The following is a 13013-nucleotide window of genomic DNA, read 5'->3' on the forward strand; positions in this document are numbered from 1 at the left end:
GCTGATCCCCAAATGACATCCTATCACGTTTAGTGTACCACGTCTGTAGTCCACCACGTAGTCGTACTCCACTAACTAGAACTAAGTGAAACGGGTTCTATCAAGAGTTATATCCGCGAAATGGGTGTTTTTGGCATCCAGAACACTGCCAGGGGGTGATATGTTTGGGCAGGCACTATACTGTTTTACTACAGGATGTAGGGAACGCGAGAACTCTCCAGGAAAAAAGACCAGGAGAAGTAAGAGAAGGACATGGTAGCAGCAGATAGAAGTTTTTCTGATCTAGTGAAAAGCGGCATGCCCTGACCTCTGCTGGTGATGGAAATAATTACATCTAGTGGTGGTAACAATTTATTGTATCATTAAATAAATATTATAAACTCTTCAAATGGAATACAATTCTAATTTTAAATATACAGTTATATAAAAATACCTAAATACCTTGTTTCAACAGGAAATACCTGTTATTATGTTGATTATCAAGTAAAGACAGTTGCAAGTGAAAACTGTAAGTAGACAGAAATGAACAGAATACAATCACAAATACTAAGACATGAGGGACCGCTCTAAGACCTAGGCAAATAATAACAGATCACATTAAATGAGGGCTGACTTTTAAACTATTCTCTTAATGACAGTCAAATTGCTACAATATTGTTATGGGTTGACGTATTATAAAGCCAAAACCTGATTTTGCAACAACACTTAGAGAAAACTATAATGTATACGTTTTCACTAAGAATTCATAACGTGACATTATTCTAAACATGGTTCATGACTCATTATGTGCTGAAGTCAGCACGCACCTCCAGCATATGGTCAGTGGTAGGTTTAACATGTTACCAGGATGTTGTCGTCTTCAGCACTTTGCCAGAATCTCTTGGCAGCTCCTGTATACCTTGACCAGGCAGTTCAATCTTGGCTTTGAACTCTGACAGAGAAAGTAAAGACGGTTATAATTAAAAAGGCAGAACTTAGTAAGGCTACTGCGCTTGTATCCATACATCTCAGAGGAGGACCTAGAATGCCCATATAACTGTATTAATCAGGATCAAAAGAGCAAAACTGATTCCAGATAAGCATTTTATACAACGCCCCAATATAAAACATAATACGTTTAACCTAAAACATTTAACCTAAAAACGACCTACATTCAAAGTACAGTTTTTTATCTTCTTCGTACAGTAACTAATAAGGTCAGTATTAAATAGTAACGAAACCAGAAGGGAAACCGGAAGCGAAACCAGAAGGGAAAATGGAAGGGAAAGCGGAGCACACAACTAAGACAGGAGGTGTATGCTAGCGTTGCCCAAGAGAATGTCTTGTTTTTGCTTTTCCATTGGCAAAACGATTTTCAGGGCTGAAAAACATTTTAGAATGTACATTAACAAATCCCCCAGATCAATAATCACCCAATAAAACCCACCTGAAACAATGGCACCACACTGGACACCCCACTAGGGTCCGAAGGGTCCTTCAGGAGGATACACAGGTAGTAAATAACTCGTTGCTGAAACAAATTAATAGAGAGAAATCACCACAGGGTAATCATCGTAACAATGTTGACTTAAGATAACTGACAGTTACATCAGGCACAATCAGGGCAGCTCTCTCTAAAGTGAGGTATGTTTAACAGCAAGTAGAGTAAGACACAAACCAAATAACAGAACAAACAACCTCAGCTGGGGATTAAATAGTGTAGGAAACAAAATCACCTAACGTCTCACCATGTGTATAGCTTCATTGATGACGATGTCTTTGATTTTGTCCATCTCGATGAAGTCCGTGGACTCTCGTCCGGAGGCATAGCTGGAAGACACCTGGACACCAAGCGAACCGATGACAAGCAGGGTCTCGTGGTCCACCTTCACAAAGTGGATGTGAATCATCATTCCAACCAGTGTGATGATTATGGCACTGGACAGAACAGCAGTGTTCTGAAAAAGAAGAAGCTGCAATTGGCATTTAACTGATTTAATAACAAAACACCAGTAACAGATAAACAGGCATGTTTTACATATGTATGTATAATACATTTCTGAGTCACCTAGCAGAACAGTGCTGACCAACGATGGCCCCGGACTGATACACGGGCACACTTTTGTGCCAGCCCTGCTCTTACACGGCTGACTGAACCAAATGTTCCCAGTTGGTTAAAAGAGACGTGTCAAAGTTGGGCTAGAATAAAAGCCTACACTCGCAGTAGGTCTCTACGGCGGTAGATCCTTGATGGAGATGCCAGTTGGGTAACCAGTGCAGAAAGTCCCTAATGACACTTACGAACCATTTGCTAATATAGTGCATTGGCGTGCTTAAAAATGTTAACGTACAATATAACTAATTGGTTGTCGTTTGGGTTTGCTCTAAGAGTCCTCCTTACCTCAGTAAAAAAGAATATGATGTATGCAGTCATCCAGACTGCACAAGTGTACACCATGACTCTGCTTATAGAGACTTTAGCAGAGCTAACCGTGAACTCCCTACAAAAACCAGAATGACTTTGACACTCCAGAGAAATGGCCTTGCCGTCGATGTCTGTGTATGTTTCATCTTCCATACCGAAATGCTCACCGTTCTGCATAAGATATCTCGAATGTTGACTAAAAATAAGCTTCAGTGGGCTAGCTGGCCAGTGAAGACAAATGAAGCTAAATAATTACACAAAAAGCTGATCATCGCTTCCAAATCAGCAAATAAATAGATTCGAAACGTACTTCCTTTATGTATTGACTTTTTCAGTTGCCTACTCAAAATCAGGACAAATAGACAAGCAAACCCGTTTGACCTAGCTACCGAACTAGCAAGCTATACACATTGAGATGCAATCTGGGAAATGTAGTCCGATATGTAGCCATTTAAATCAATAACACGTAATACTACTACATTTACCAAAATGCTTTGCAGTTGGTAACGTTTGACCTGTGGATGAAAACAAGCCGATCAGCTGATGAATCTGGGAATAACATCTCCTTAAATCTAACTGTTGGGTAGCGACATTAACTTCATTAGCCATCAAAAAGAACTGCGTTTTTGTTCTAAATAAGTTGCCCTGCATACCATGGTTGTCTTTCTAAAGATTATACTGAGTATCTCTTTATGAAGCTACGTTTTTAGATTACGAAACAGCCGCTGTGTGCCGGACAATGTAGCTAGCTGCTCTCACTAAGCTATTGTACAGTACTAACGTAAAGTCGATCTCTCCTGACTTCACGAAGACTTTTGATAATAGGTGGTTTCTTAAGAATTACAATAATTGTAACTGACAAATATGTAAGTAATATTTTTTTAAATAAACGGATTGTTTATGTTTTGCGTAGTCACCGCTGCCTATTTCTGCTGTCAAATTGGCTGACCAAACAGCCATAAGAACAGCTAAACAAACAGAGAAGGTAGTTAATTAATTATTACAATGTTGTTGTTGATGGTTTACAGTTAACGATAGTTTACAGGTGGTGTTTCCAATTTAACTGCGTCTGGACGAGTACAGCAATTAGCAATTTGCTCATTATTTTCCAGTGTTTTAGGCAGATCTGAAACTTATTGACATAAAGAGATCTTAATCAAAGAGATCTGTCAAACGAAAACATTAAATATTGATCTGCTAAGAGTTTTTGGTAGTGTAAATATAGAAGAACAGAACATAGTACTAACAAAAGAAGACATTTATATCCATAACAAAAACATATTAGGCCTTACCATACGTGAAGTCATGAGTGGTCCGTTGGTGGATAAAGGCATAAACACCGTCCTGGTGTGTCAGGAGAGCTATGCCTGTGGCGGCTCGGACGAGGCTGCCTTCGAGTGCGATGAGTGCGGCAGCCTGCAGTGTCTTCGCTGCGAGCTTGAGCTCCATCGCCAGGAACGCATGAGGAACCACGACAGGGTGCGCATCGCCCCCGGGCACGTTCCCTTCTGTGACTCCTGCAAGGGGGATGGCAGCTGCGGGGGGAACAGGGGCCGGCTGAGGGCGGTGGTGCGTTGCCAAGGCTGTAAGATTAACCTCTGTCTGGACTGCCAGAAGAGGACCCATAGTGGGGTTAACAAGAGGAAACACCCCGTCACCCCCTATCCTCCTCCAGGGCAAGCCCAGGACAGGAGCCTGGAGGCTGAGGATGGAGGGGAGATGGAGGCCCTCAAGGCCACTCTGGAAAAGGTGTGCAGCTTCCTACTGGTGGATGAGAAGGAGGAGATGCAGGTGAGTGGTTTTCATACGACCAGGACTACATCTCACGTGGACCCCTGGCATATTATCTATTACACGGGTTAATGCTCCAGCACTGTGTGTTGGGACGGAACTAGCTCACCTCGGGCTGCTGTCTTTTCCCTGTAGTTGAGGAATGAGGAGGACTTTGTGAGTCGGCTGGGCTGCAGGCCTGAGGAACTCCTCAAGGTGGTGTCGATCTTCGGTAACACGGGGGAAGGGAAGTCCCACACTCTGAACCACACCTTCTTCCTGGGGAGGGAGGTGTTCAAGACGTCCCCCACCCAGGAGTCGTGCACCGTGGGGGTCTGGGCTGCCATGGACCCGATCCACAGAGTAGTTGTCATAGACACCGAGGGATTGTTGGGTTCAGGTGAGTACTGGGGAGGGAGGTTCGGGAAGCGAGCGCGGGAAGGGGCGAAATAGGATTAGAGCGAGAGAAATGACAGGAGGCGAGGAGGGTGTGGAGGGTGAGGGCTGTAGGGGTGACAGGTGAAGGAGCTGGGTGGATTTTTGGGATGTAAGGTGGGGTCAGAGTTGTGACCCGGGGGAGGTGGGTTAGGGTCAGCGTGTGGAGGATGTGTAATGGAGGTGAAGGGAGTGGGAGGTGTGGGGTTATTCAATAATCCCATATGTGGCAAAGGAGTTGAACAGAGATGAGGAATGAGAGGAATCTGATAGATGTTACTCTCTATCAAATCTTTACACAAGATGTCTACACTAATGGTCTAGGGTGGTCTATTTGTCTAGTGTGGTCTATTAGTCTAAGGTGGTCTATTAGTATAGAGTGATCCAGAGGTCTAGGGTGGTCTGGTGGTCTAGGGTAGTCCAGTAGTCTAGGTGGGCTGGCTTTCTAGGGTAGTCCAGTATTCTAGGTGGTCTGGTGGTCTAGGGTAGTCCAGAAGTCAAGGTGGTCTGGTGGTCTAGCGTAGTCCAGTAGTCAAGGTGGTCTGGTGGTCTAGGGTAGCCCAGTAGTCTAGGTGGGCTGGTGGTCTAGGGTAGTCCGGTGGTCTGGTGGTCCAGTAGTCTAGGTGGTCTGGTGGTCCAGTAGTCTAGGTGGTCTAGGGTAGTCCAGTAGTCAAGGTGGTCTTGTGATCTAGGGTAGTCCAGTTGTCTTGGTGGGCTGGCTTTCTAGGGTAGTCCAGTAGTCACAGTGGTCTGGTGGTTTAGGGTAGTCCAGTAGTCACAGTGGTCTGGTGGTTTAGGGTAGTCCAGTAGTCTTGGTGGGCTGGCTTTCTAGGGTAGTCCAGTAGTCTTGGTGGGCTGGTGGTCTAGGGTAGTCCAGTGGTCTGGTGGTCCAGTAGTCTAGGTGGTCTGGTGGTCCAGTCGTCTAGGATACTATTTCTGGTGCTCCGCCCTGCTGAGGCATCTTTTGAATCTGGCCTAATGCTTTTCAGCCAAAATGATTCCCTCTGTTTAACCCATTGTCTCTCTGTAATGAAACGTAGATATTTTTCAAATAAATCTGTCTAATATTGACCAAAGAAGCTGAGATATGCTGATCCCGTTGGGAGCAATAACCAGTTGGCAGACATCTTCTAAACCTCTATGTTCCTCTTTATTCCCCACCCCCAGGGTCCAATCAGGGCCAGCGTACCCGGCTGCTCCTCAAAGTCCTCGCCGTCTCTGACCTCGTCATCTACCGTACCCACGCGGACCGTCTCCATGACGACCTGTTCAAGTTCCTCGGCGACGCGTCGGACGCCTATCTGAAGCACTTCACCCGGGAGCTGAAGGCCACCACGGCGCGCTGCGGTCTGCACGTACCCCTGTCCACCCTGGGCCCGGCGGTCATCATCTTCCACGAGACCGTCCACACCAAACTACTGGGGTCAGGTACAGGGTTGGCTTGTACTCTTTGGACTGAGGGAAAATTTGGAATAGCAGCGTTAGCCCTAAACTCACCAGAATTGACCTCAACCCTGCATGGACGTAAACCTAGTTAGCTCATTGTGGCCTTTTTATTATCTATACATGATCTGTACATTTATGTAGAGAGAAAAACGGGTGTAAATCATGTATGTGGAGAGAGTCACAAACAGGGCCTGAGACATACAGGAGACGTAGTAGTCATTTTGCCTCTATTAAGTGTGTTGACCTTGACTTCCAATAACCCCTTTTAATGTCAGGAACTTGTTCCCCTCATATTTCTCCCTCCTCCAAACCCCTTTCCAGCCAAGCCAACAGAGTCTGCGGAGCGTTTGCTCCAGGAGCGTTTCAGAAAGCTGGGTCTGTTTCCCGAAGCCTTCAGCTCCATCCAGTACTGTGGCACTCGGACCTACAATCCTCCGACGGACTTCAGTGGTCTACTGCGTAGCTTGGAGCTGCAGCTGGATAACAACACCACCCGGTCGCCACGCTCTGCCACGGTCATCTACCGGGCCCTGCAGGTGTGGGATTCAAAGGGGAACACACCGGAAACAAAATGTTCAGCCGGGCGTTAGGGGTTAGGGAAGTGTGTGTTTACTGGTGCAACATTATCTGTCCTGACAGAGATAGGGGGAAAACACAAGTGTGTGTGTTTGTGCATGCGCTCGTTCACATCGACGTCTGTGTCCAACCTCTTCCCCTCTCTCTCCCCCGCCACCTCTCTCTCCATCCCCCCCCCACTCTCTCTTCCTCTCCAGGCTCTGAGTGAGCGTTTCAGTGGGGAAATCCCAGAGGAACACCTGGCCAGCAACTCCTTCTTCCCTGATGAGTACTTCACCTGCTCCAGTATCTGCCTCAGCTGCGGGTGAGTCTCTCTGGCTCTCTCCCTCGGTTTTTCTCTCTGACTGTCTTAGCCTCACACGAACGTGTTACCATATACAAAGTAGTATTTACAGTGGATATAAAAGTCTACACACACCCTGTTAAAATGCCAGGTTCTTGTGATGTAAAAGAATGAGACAAAGATAAATCATGTCAGACCTTTTTCCACCTTTAATGTGACCTATAACATGAACAATTCAATTGAAAAACAAACTGAAATCTTTGAGGGGTAAAAATGACCTTACCATAACCTGGTTGCATAAGTGTGCACACCCTCTTATAACTGGGGATGTGGCTGTGTTCAGAATTAACCAATCACAATCACATGATCCATCTTTGTCTCATTCTTTTACATTACAAAAACCTGGCATTTTAACAGGGGTGTGTACACTTTTTATATCCACTGTACCTGAAAGTGACACTTACCAAGACCAGGATATGAAAATATAATAGTAGCCTTCCATCTTAGTGATATAATTCCCATCCCATCAGCTCTGGCTGTAAGAACAGCATGAACCATCTGAAGGAGGGTGTGGACCATGAAGCTAAACACCGCTGTCGCTACTCTGCTCAGCAAGACAATCGAATCTACACCTGTAAGGTAGGAACCAACACACTGCTCAGTAAAACAACTTAATCTACACCTGTAGCTTAATGAACCTTTACTGAGTGTCTCAGAGGGTATTACTGAGTGTCTCCGAGGGTATTACTGAGTGTCTCCGAGGGTATTACGGAGTGTGTCTCCTAGGGTCCTACTGAGTGTGTCTCCTAGGGTCCGGCTGAGTGTGTCTCCTAGGGTCCGGCTGAGTGTGTCTCCTAGGGTCCTACTGAGTGTGTCTCCTAGGGTCCTGCTGAGTGTGTCTCCTAGGGTCCTGCTGAGTGTGTCTCCTAAGGTCCTACTGAGTGTGTCTCCTAAGGTCCTACTGAGTGTGTCTCCTAGGGTCCGGCTGAGTGTGTCTCCTAGGGTCCTGCTGAGTGTGTCTCCTAGGGTCCTACTGAGTGTGTCTCCTAAGGTCCTACTGAGTGTGTCTCCTAGGGTCCGGCTGAGTGTGTCTCCTAGGGTCCTACTGAGTGTGTCTCCTAGGGTCCGGCTGAGTGTGTCTCCTAGGGTCCTACTGAGTGTGTCTCCTAGGGTCCTGCTGAGTGTGTCTCCTAGGGTCCTACTGAGTGTGTCTCCTAAGGTCCTACTGAGTGTGTCTCCTAGGGTCCTACTGAGTGTGTCTCCTAGGGTCCTACTGAGTGTGTCTCCTAGGGTCCTACTGTACATGTCGTTGGGCTGTTGCTCTCATCAGTGTTTGTCTGACTCTTCAGTCTTGCTACGAAGGAGGAAAGGAGGTGATTGTGGTTCCCAAGACGACGGCCTCCTCTGACTCGCCGTGGTTTGGTCTGGCCATCTACGCCTGGTCCGGGTGAGTACTGGACCGGTGCCATGGTAGGATCCACTGAGGTGTGATGAAACGAACGGACATTGTGTTGTGGTTGTTCCAGCTTTGTCATAAAATGACGTTTTGCCGGCTGGATTTTCCAGGTACGTCATAGAGTGTCCTAACTGCGGGGTGATCTACCGTAGCAGACAGTACTGGTATGGAAACCAGGACCCAGTAGACACCGTGGTCAGGACCGAGATTCAACACATCTGGCCTGGGGTAAGAGACGCAACAATTTCCTTAAATTGGTAATTTTTCAAATAAATCTGCGGGTACAGGGACAGTTACTTTAAGGTCTGGATGAATACAGTGAGGGGGAAAAATATTTGGTCCCCTGCTGATTTTGTATGTTTTCCCACTGATAAACAAATGATCAGTCTATACTTTTAATGGTAGGTTTATTTGAACAGTGAGAGACAGAATAACAACAAAAAAATCCTGGAAAACGCAAGTCAAAAACGTTATAAATTGATTTGCATTTTAATGAGTGAAATAAGTATTTGATCCCCTCTCAATCAGAAAGATTTCTGGCTCTTAGGTGTCTTTTATACCGGTAATGAGCTGAGATTAGACGCACACTTAAAGGGAGTGCTCCTAATCTCATCTTGTTACCCGTATAAAAGACACCTGTCCACAGAAGCAATCCATCAATCAGATTCCAAACTCTCCACATTGGCCAAGACCAAAGAGCTGTCCAAGAATGTGAGGGACAAGATTGTAGAGCTGGAATGGGCTACAAGATCATCACCAAGCAGCGATTATTTGCAAATGGAAGAAACACAAAAGAACTGACAGTCCCCCTCGATCTGGGGCTCCATCCAAGATCTCACCATGTGGAGTTGCAATGATCATGAGATCGGTGAGGAATCAGCCCAGATCTACACGTGAGGATCTTCTCAATGATCTCAAGGCAGCTGGGACCATAGTCACCAAGAAAACAATTGGTAACACAGGACGCCGTGAAGGAAGTCCTGCAGTGCCAGCAAGGTCCCCCTGCTCAAGAAAGCACATGTACAGGTCCATCTGAAGTTTGCCAATGAACATCGGAATGATTCAGAGAAGAACTGGGTGAAAGTGTTGTGGTCAGATGAGGCCAAAATCAAGCTCCTTGACATCAACTCAACTTGCCTGGTTTGGAGGAGGAGGAATGCTGTGACCCCATGAACACCACCCCCACCGTCAAACATGGAGGTGGAAACATTATGCTTTCGGGGGGGGGGGGGTTTCTGCTAAGGGGACAAGACAACTTCACCGCATCAAAGGGACAATGGACGGGGCCACGTACCGTCAAATCTTTCCCTCAGCCAGGGCATTGAAAATGGATCATGGATGGGTATTCCAGCATAACAATGACCCAAAACACACAACCAAGGCAACAAAGGAGTGGCTCAAGAAGAAGCACATTAAGGTCCTGGAGTGGCCTAGCCAGTCTCCAGACCATAATCCCATAGAAAATCTGTGGAGGGAGCTGAAGGTCCGAGTTGCCAAACGTCAGCCTCGAAACTTTAATCACTTGGAGAAGATCTGCAAAGAGGAGTGGGACAAAATCCCTCCTGAGATGTGTGCAAACCTGGTGACCAACTACAAGAAACGTCTGACCTCTGTGATTGCCAACAAGGGTTTTCCCACCAAGTACTAAGTCATGTTTTACAGAGGGGTTGAATACTTATTTCACTCATTAAAATGCAAATCAATTTATAACATTTTCATTTTCCAGGATTTATTTGTTGTTATTCTGTCTCTCACTGTTCAAATAAACCTACCATTAAAATGACAGACCGATCATTTCTTTGTCAGCGGGAAAACGTACAAAATCAGCATGGGATGAAATAATGTTTTCCCTCACTGTAGATTACAAGGTTTGGCTGATTCTAATCACCAGGAAGGAAGTCTGACTTGTTGAGTCCTTACTCTCACTCTCTCCATCTTCCTTCTTCCCCACTGTCCCCTCTGTTCTTCTTTCTACCTGTCACTCCTTTTTCAACTCCCTCCCCTCTCTCCCCATTCTTCTGTCCCATCCCTCCCCTATCCCCTCTCCTCTCTCCACTCTTTTCCTCTCTCACTCCTCTGTTCTCTCTCTCCCTTCATCCTTCTGTCCAGTCGGATGGCTTCCTGAAGGACAACAACAATGCGGCCCAGAGACTGTTGGATGGTGTGAACTACATTTCCCAGAGTGTGTCAGAGCTCAGTGTGAAGCCCGCCAAGGCTGTCACGTCCTGGCTCACCGACCAGATTGCCCCAGCCTACTGGAAACCAAACTCGCTCATCTTGGTATGATACAGCCATCTGTTCATGCTGATTTAGACCCAACATGGATCCAAAATGTCCGCCTTATGTCAGAGCCAACTCTTAATGTAGGTGCAGTGACTCAGCGACAAAGCAGTTTATTGGAACGTGGTAGTTATGTGGGTTTGTCCATCTCTCAACTCTTTCTGCTATCTTTATCCTATCTTCTCTCTCTTTCTTGTCTCTTTTACTAACAGGTATAGGACAGGTCAGTGGGTGTCTTATGGCCTGGCAGTTGAGGCATCTGACCAGTCAGATGTACTCAGTTCCAAGCATCTATTCCTTTAGATTAGTTCTCATACATCAGCTGTGCAGTGAAAATATGTAGACAATGTCATATTCTCCTGGACTACTGCTTGTCTTGACAAATTCCCTGTATTCCATTTGTGATAGTTTTCTGTTGTTCATACGTTTGTGATGGGACCTCGCCTGTGCGTTCTCTTGTGTTCCGGCAACAGAAGTGTCACAAGTGCAGCGAGTTGTTCCAGGACAACGACACCAAGCACCACTGCCGGGCGTGTGGCGAAGGCTTCTGTGATGCCTGCTCCTCCAAGAACCGTCCCGTCCCAGAGAGAGGCTGGGGCCTTGCGCCCGTGCGGGTCTGTGACGCCTGCTTCCACAACAGGGGCATCTCAGAGGGTAAACGAGACGATTCAAACCCCAAGAACAATCGGGGAGGCGTTGGCGAAGCGTGGCAACACAATGCGTTGAGAGCTATTAATGTAGTAGATTTGGAAGACGCTATTTGTTCAGCTTTCACCTGCCCAGAGCAATGCTTCAGGAGTATACAGTGAAGTCACACTGTATTATATGTGGTCTTGTATGTAAGAAATGACGCTCAAGGGGCTGTGGCATGGCCAATATATCACGGCAAAGTGGTGGCCGTGGTGTATTGGCAATATATATCCCAAACCCCCAAGATGTCTTGTTGCTCTTATAAACCAGTTACCCATGCAGTTGGAGCAGTAAAAAAGTGATGTCACTTCATACCAGCCAATCAGGATTCAGACAGCCCGGTATATAAGAACGTGCTTCTCTTCCTGCGTGTTACAGAGCTGCTGGATGCAGCTTTGGAGGAGGAGGAGGGAGGAACTTTGAGCAGGCGGGTCGGAGAGGCGGTCCAGAATACATTGGGAGCTGTGGTCAGCGCCACGTACATCCCACTGGGTGAGCAGAGCGTCGTCACGTCCCAAGACTGTATACCACAAGGCTTTATTGCTTAATTCTAAACAGGGTTGGGTTGGACTGTGTGTGTGTGTGTGTGTGTGTGTGTGTGTATGTCTCTCCAGGTTTGGTGAAGGATGCAGCACGTCCTGCCTATTGGGTTCCTGACCAGGACATCCGGTGCTGCTGTGAGTGCCAGAGGGACTTCTCCAGCCCGCGCCTCTCCATTCACCACTGCAGAGCCTGTGGACAGGGCGTGTGTGACGACTGCTCCCCCGAACGCAGAGCGGTGCCCTCCAGAGGCTGGGACCACCCCGTACGAGTCTGCAACAGCTGTCACCAGAAACCAGGGGACCTCTAGCAGCAGACGGAGAACCTGCTGGCACCCTTTTCCCTCTGGGTCCTGATCAACCAAGTGTGCACTACTTAGGGTTAGGGTGTCAGTTGGGTCGAAGCCAGGGCGACAGCCTAGAGTTGTGTTGGTTAGGTTTGAAATGGAAGAAGGCGCTCTTGTGGGAAGTGTTTGTTTTTTGTTTGGCTACAGCGTACCTTAATGAACGCGACTCAGGTTCTAGCTGGACTGACGTGGAACTGGAACTCGTGGAACACCCCCACGCTGCAGCTGTGGTCCTCCCCAGGTGTGTTCCCGGGAGTTCCCATCTATTTTGATCTCATTTGTACTAAGGAGGGGATGTGACGTCAGATGACCTTTGGCCTAATCTTTCTTCCTCACACGTCACCTTCAAACTCTTTTCCTTGCAGTTTCACTTCAAAATACCTGCGTTTTCACACATGAACAGAATGAGAGGAATGTGCTTGCTTCTGAGGAAAGAACACTTCGTGTATGTAACATTTTGTCCTATCAGACCCTGATTATATGACGATGCACAAGACCCAGAGATCCTTGAATGACAATCTATCCAAATGAATGACCCCACACTAATATAGCACGTGCAAAGGAATGACTTGATACAGTGAGGTCAAGAAAGGCCAGGGCGCCTTGCTTCTATCTTTTCTTTTTTTTTTTCATTCTTCATCTTGTCGGAGGTAGTATTTGCTCACACCGTCCTTCTCATACTTGGCTTGAAGAAAAGGAATTGCAGCCTTTGATGTAGCGGCAGAGATGCATTCCGTGTTGATAATTATGATTAGCCCACATAACTACCTGTGTATTTAAGATCTTG

At 46.7% G+C, this 13013-nt stretch overlaps 2 protein-coding genes across 3 annotated transcripts; one reads left to right on the plus strand and one right to left on the minus strand.

Annotated features, from left to right (window-relative positions):
• Positions 1 to 338: 338 nt before the first annotated feature.
• pigh (phosphatidylinositol glycan anchor biosynthesis, class H) lies at positions 339 to 2838 on the minus strand. Of its 2 annotated transcripts, none has more exons than XM_010894234.4 (4): positions 2381 to 2838; positions 1728 to 1937; positions 1427 to 1510; positions 339 to 931 (listed from the first exon to the last, which is right to left on the minus strand). In XM_010894234.4, the coding sequence occupies exons 1-4, from the start codon at positions 2579 to 2581 to the stop codon at positions 860 to 862; spliced, it is 567 nt and encodes a 188-aa protein (XP_010892536.1). In that variant the 5' UTR covers positions 2582 to 2838; the 3' UTR covers positions 339 to 859.
• Positions 2839 to 2905: 67 nt separating this feature from the next.
• On the plus strand, positions 2906 to 12856 carry zfyve1 (zinc finger, FYVE domain containing 1). The gene is made up of 12 exons (XM_010894224.5): positions 2906 to 4195; positions 4331 to 4574; positions 5777 to 6037; positions 6377 to 6591; positions 6829 to 6935; positions 7445 to 7553; positions 8264 to 8361; positions 8481 to 8598; positions 10480 to 10650; positions 11124 to 11304; positions 11719 to 11832; positions 11955 to 12856. Exons 1-12 carry the CDS (start codon positions 3710 to 3712, stop codon positions 12188 to 12190), a joined length of 2340 nt encoding a protein of 779 aa, XP_010892526.1. The 5' UTR covers positions 2906 to 3709; the 3' UTR covers positions 12191 to 12856.
• Positions 12857 to 13013: the final 157 nt, after the last annotated feature.

This window comes from Esox lucius, chromosome 23, assembly GCF_011004845.1.
Source record: "Esox lucius isolate fEsoLuc1 chromosome 23, fEsoLuc1.pri, whole genome shotgun sequence".
Taxonomy (NCBI): Eukaryota; Metazoa; Chordata; class Actinopteri; order Esociformes; family Esocidae; genus Esox; species Esox lucius.

Excerpts from the sequence above, each read along its gene's own strand:
- pigh (XM_010894234.4), bottom strand. The coding sequence starts at position 2,581 with ATGCAGAACGGTGAGCATTTCGGTATGGAAGATGAAACATACACAGAC. Across the intron at positions 1,938-2,380 it reads TCATATTCTTTTTTACTGAG|AACACTGCTGTTCTGTCCAG; the intron begins GTAAGGAGGACT and ends CTTCTTTTTCAG. Across the intron at positions 932-1,426 it reads GTGTGGTGCCATTGTTTCAG|AGTTCAAAGCCAAGATTGAA; the intron begins GTGGGTTTTATT and ends TTTCTCTGTCAG.
- zfyve1 (XM_010894224.5), top strand. The coding sequence starts at position 3,710 with ATGAGTGGTCCGTTGGTGGATAAAGGCATAAACACCGTCCTGGTGTGT. Across the intron at positions 4,196-4,330 it reads ATGAGAAGGAGGAGATGCAG|TTGAGGAATGAGGAGGACTT; the intron begins GTGAGTGGTTTT and ends TTTTCCCTGTAG. Across the intron at positions 6,592-6,828 it reads TCATCTACCGGGCCCTGCAG|GCTCTGAGTGAGCGTTTCAG; the intron begins GTGTGGGATTCA and ends CTTCCTCTCCAG.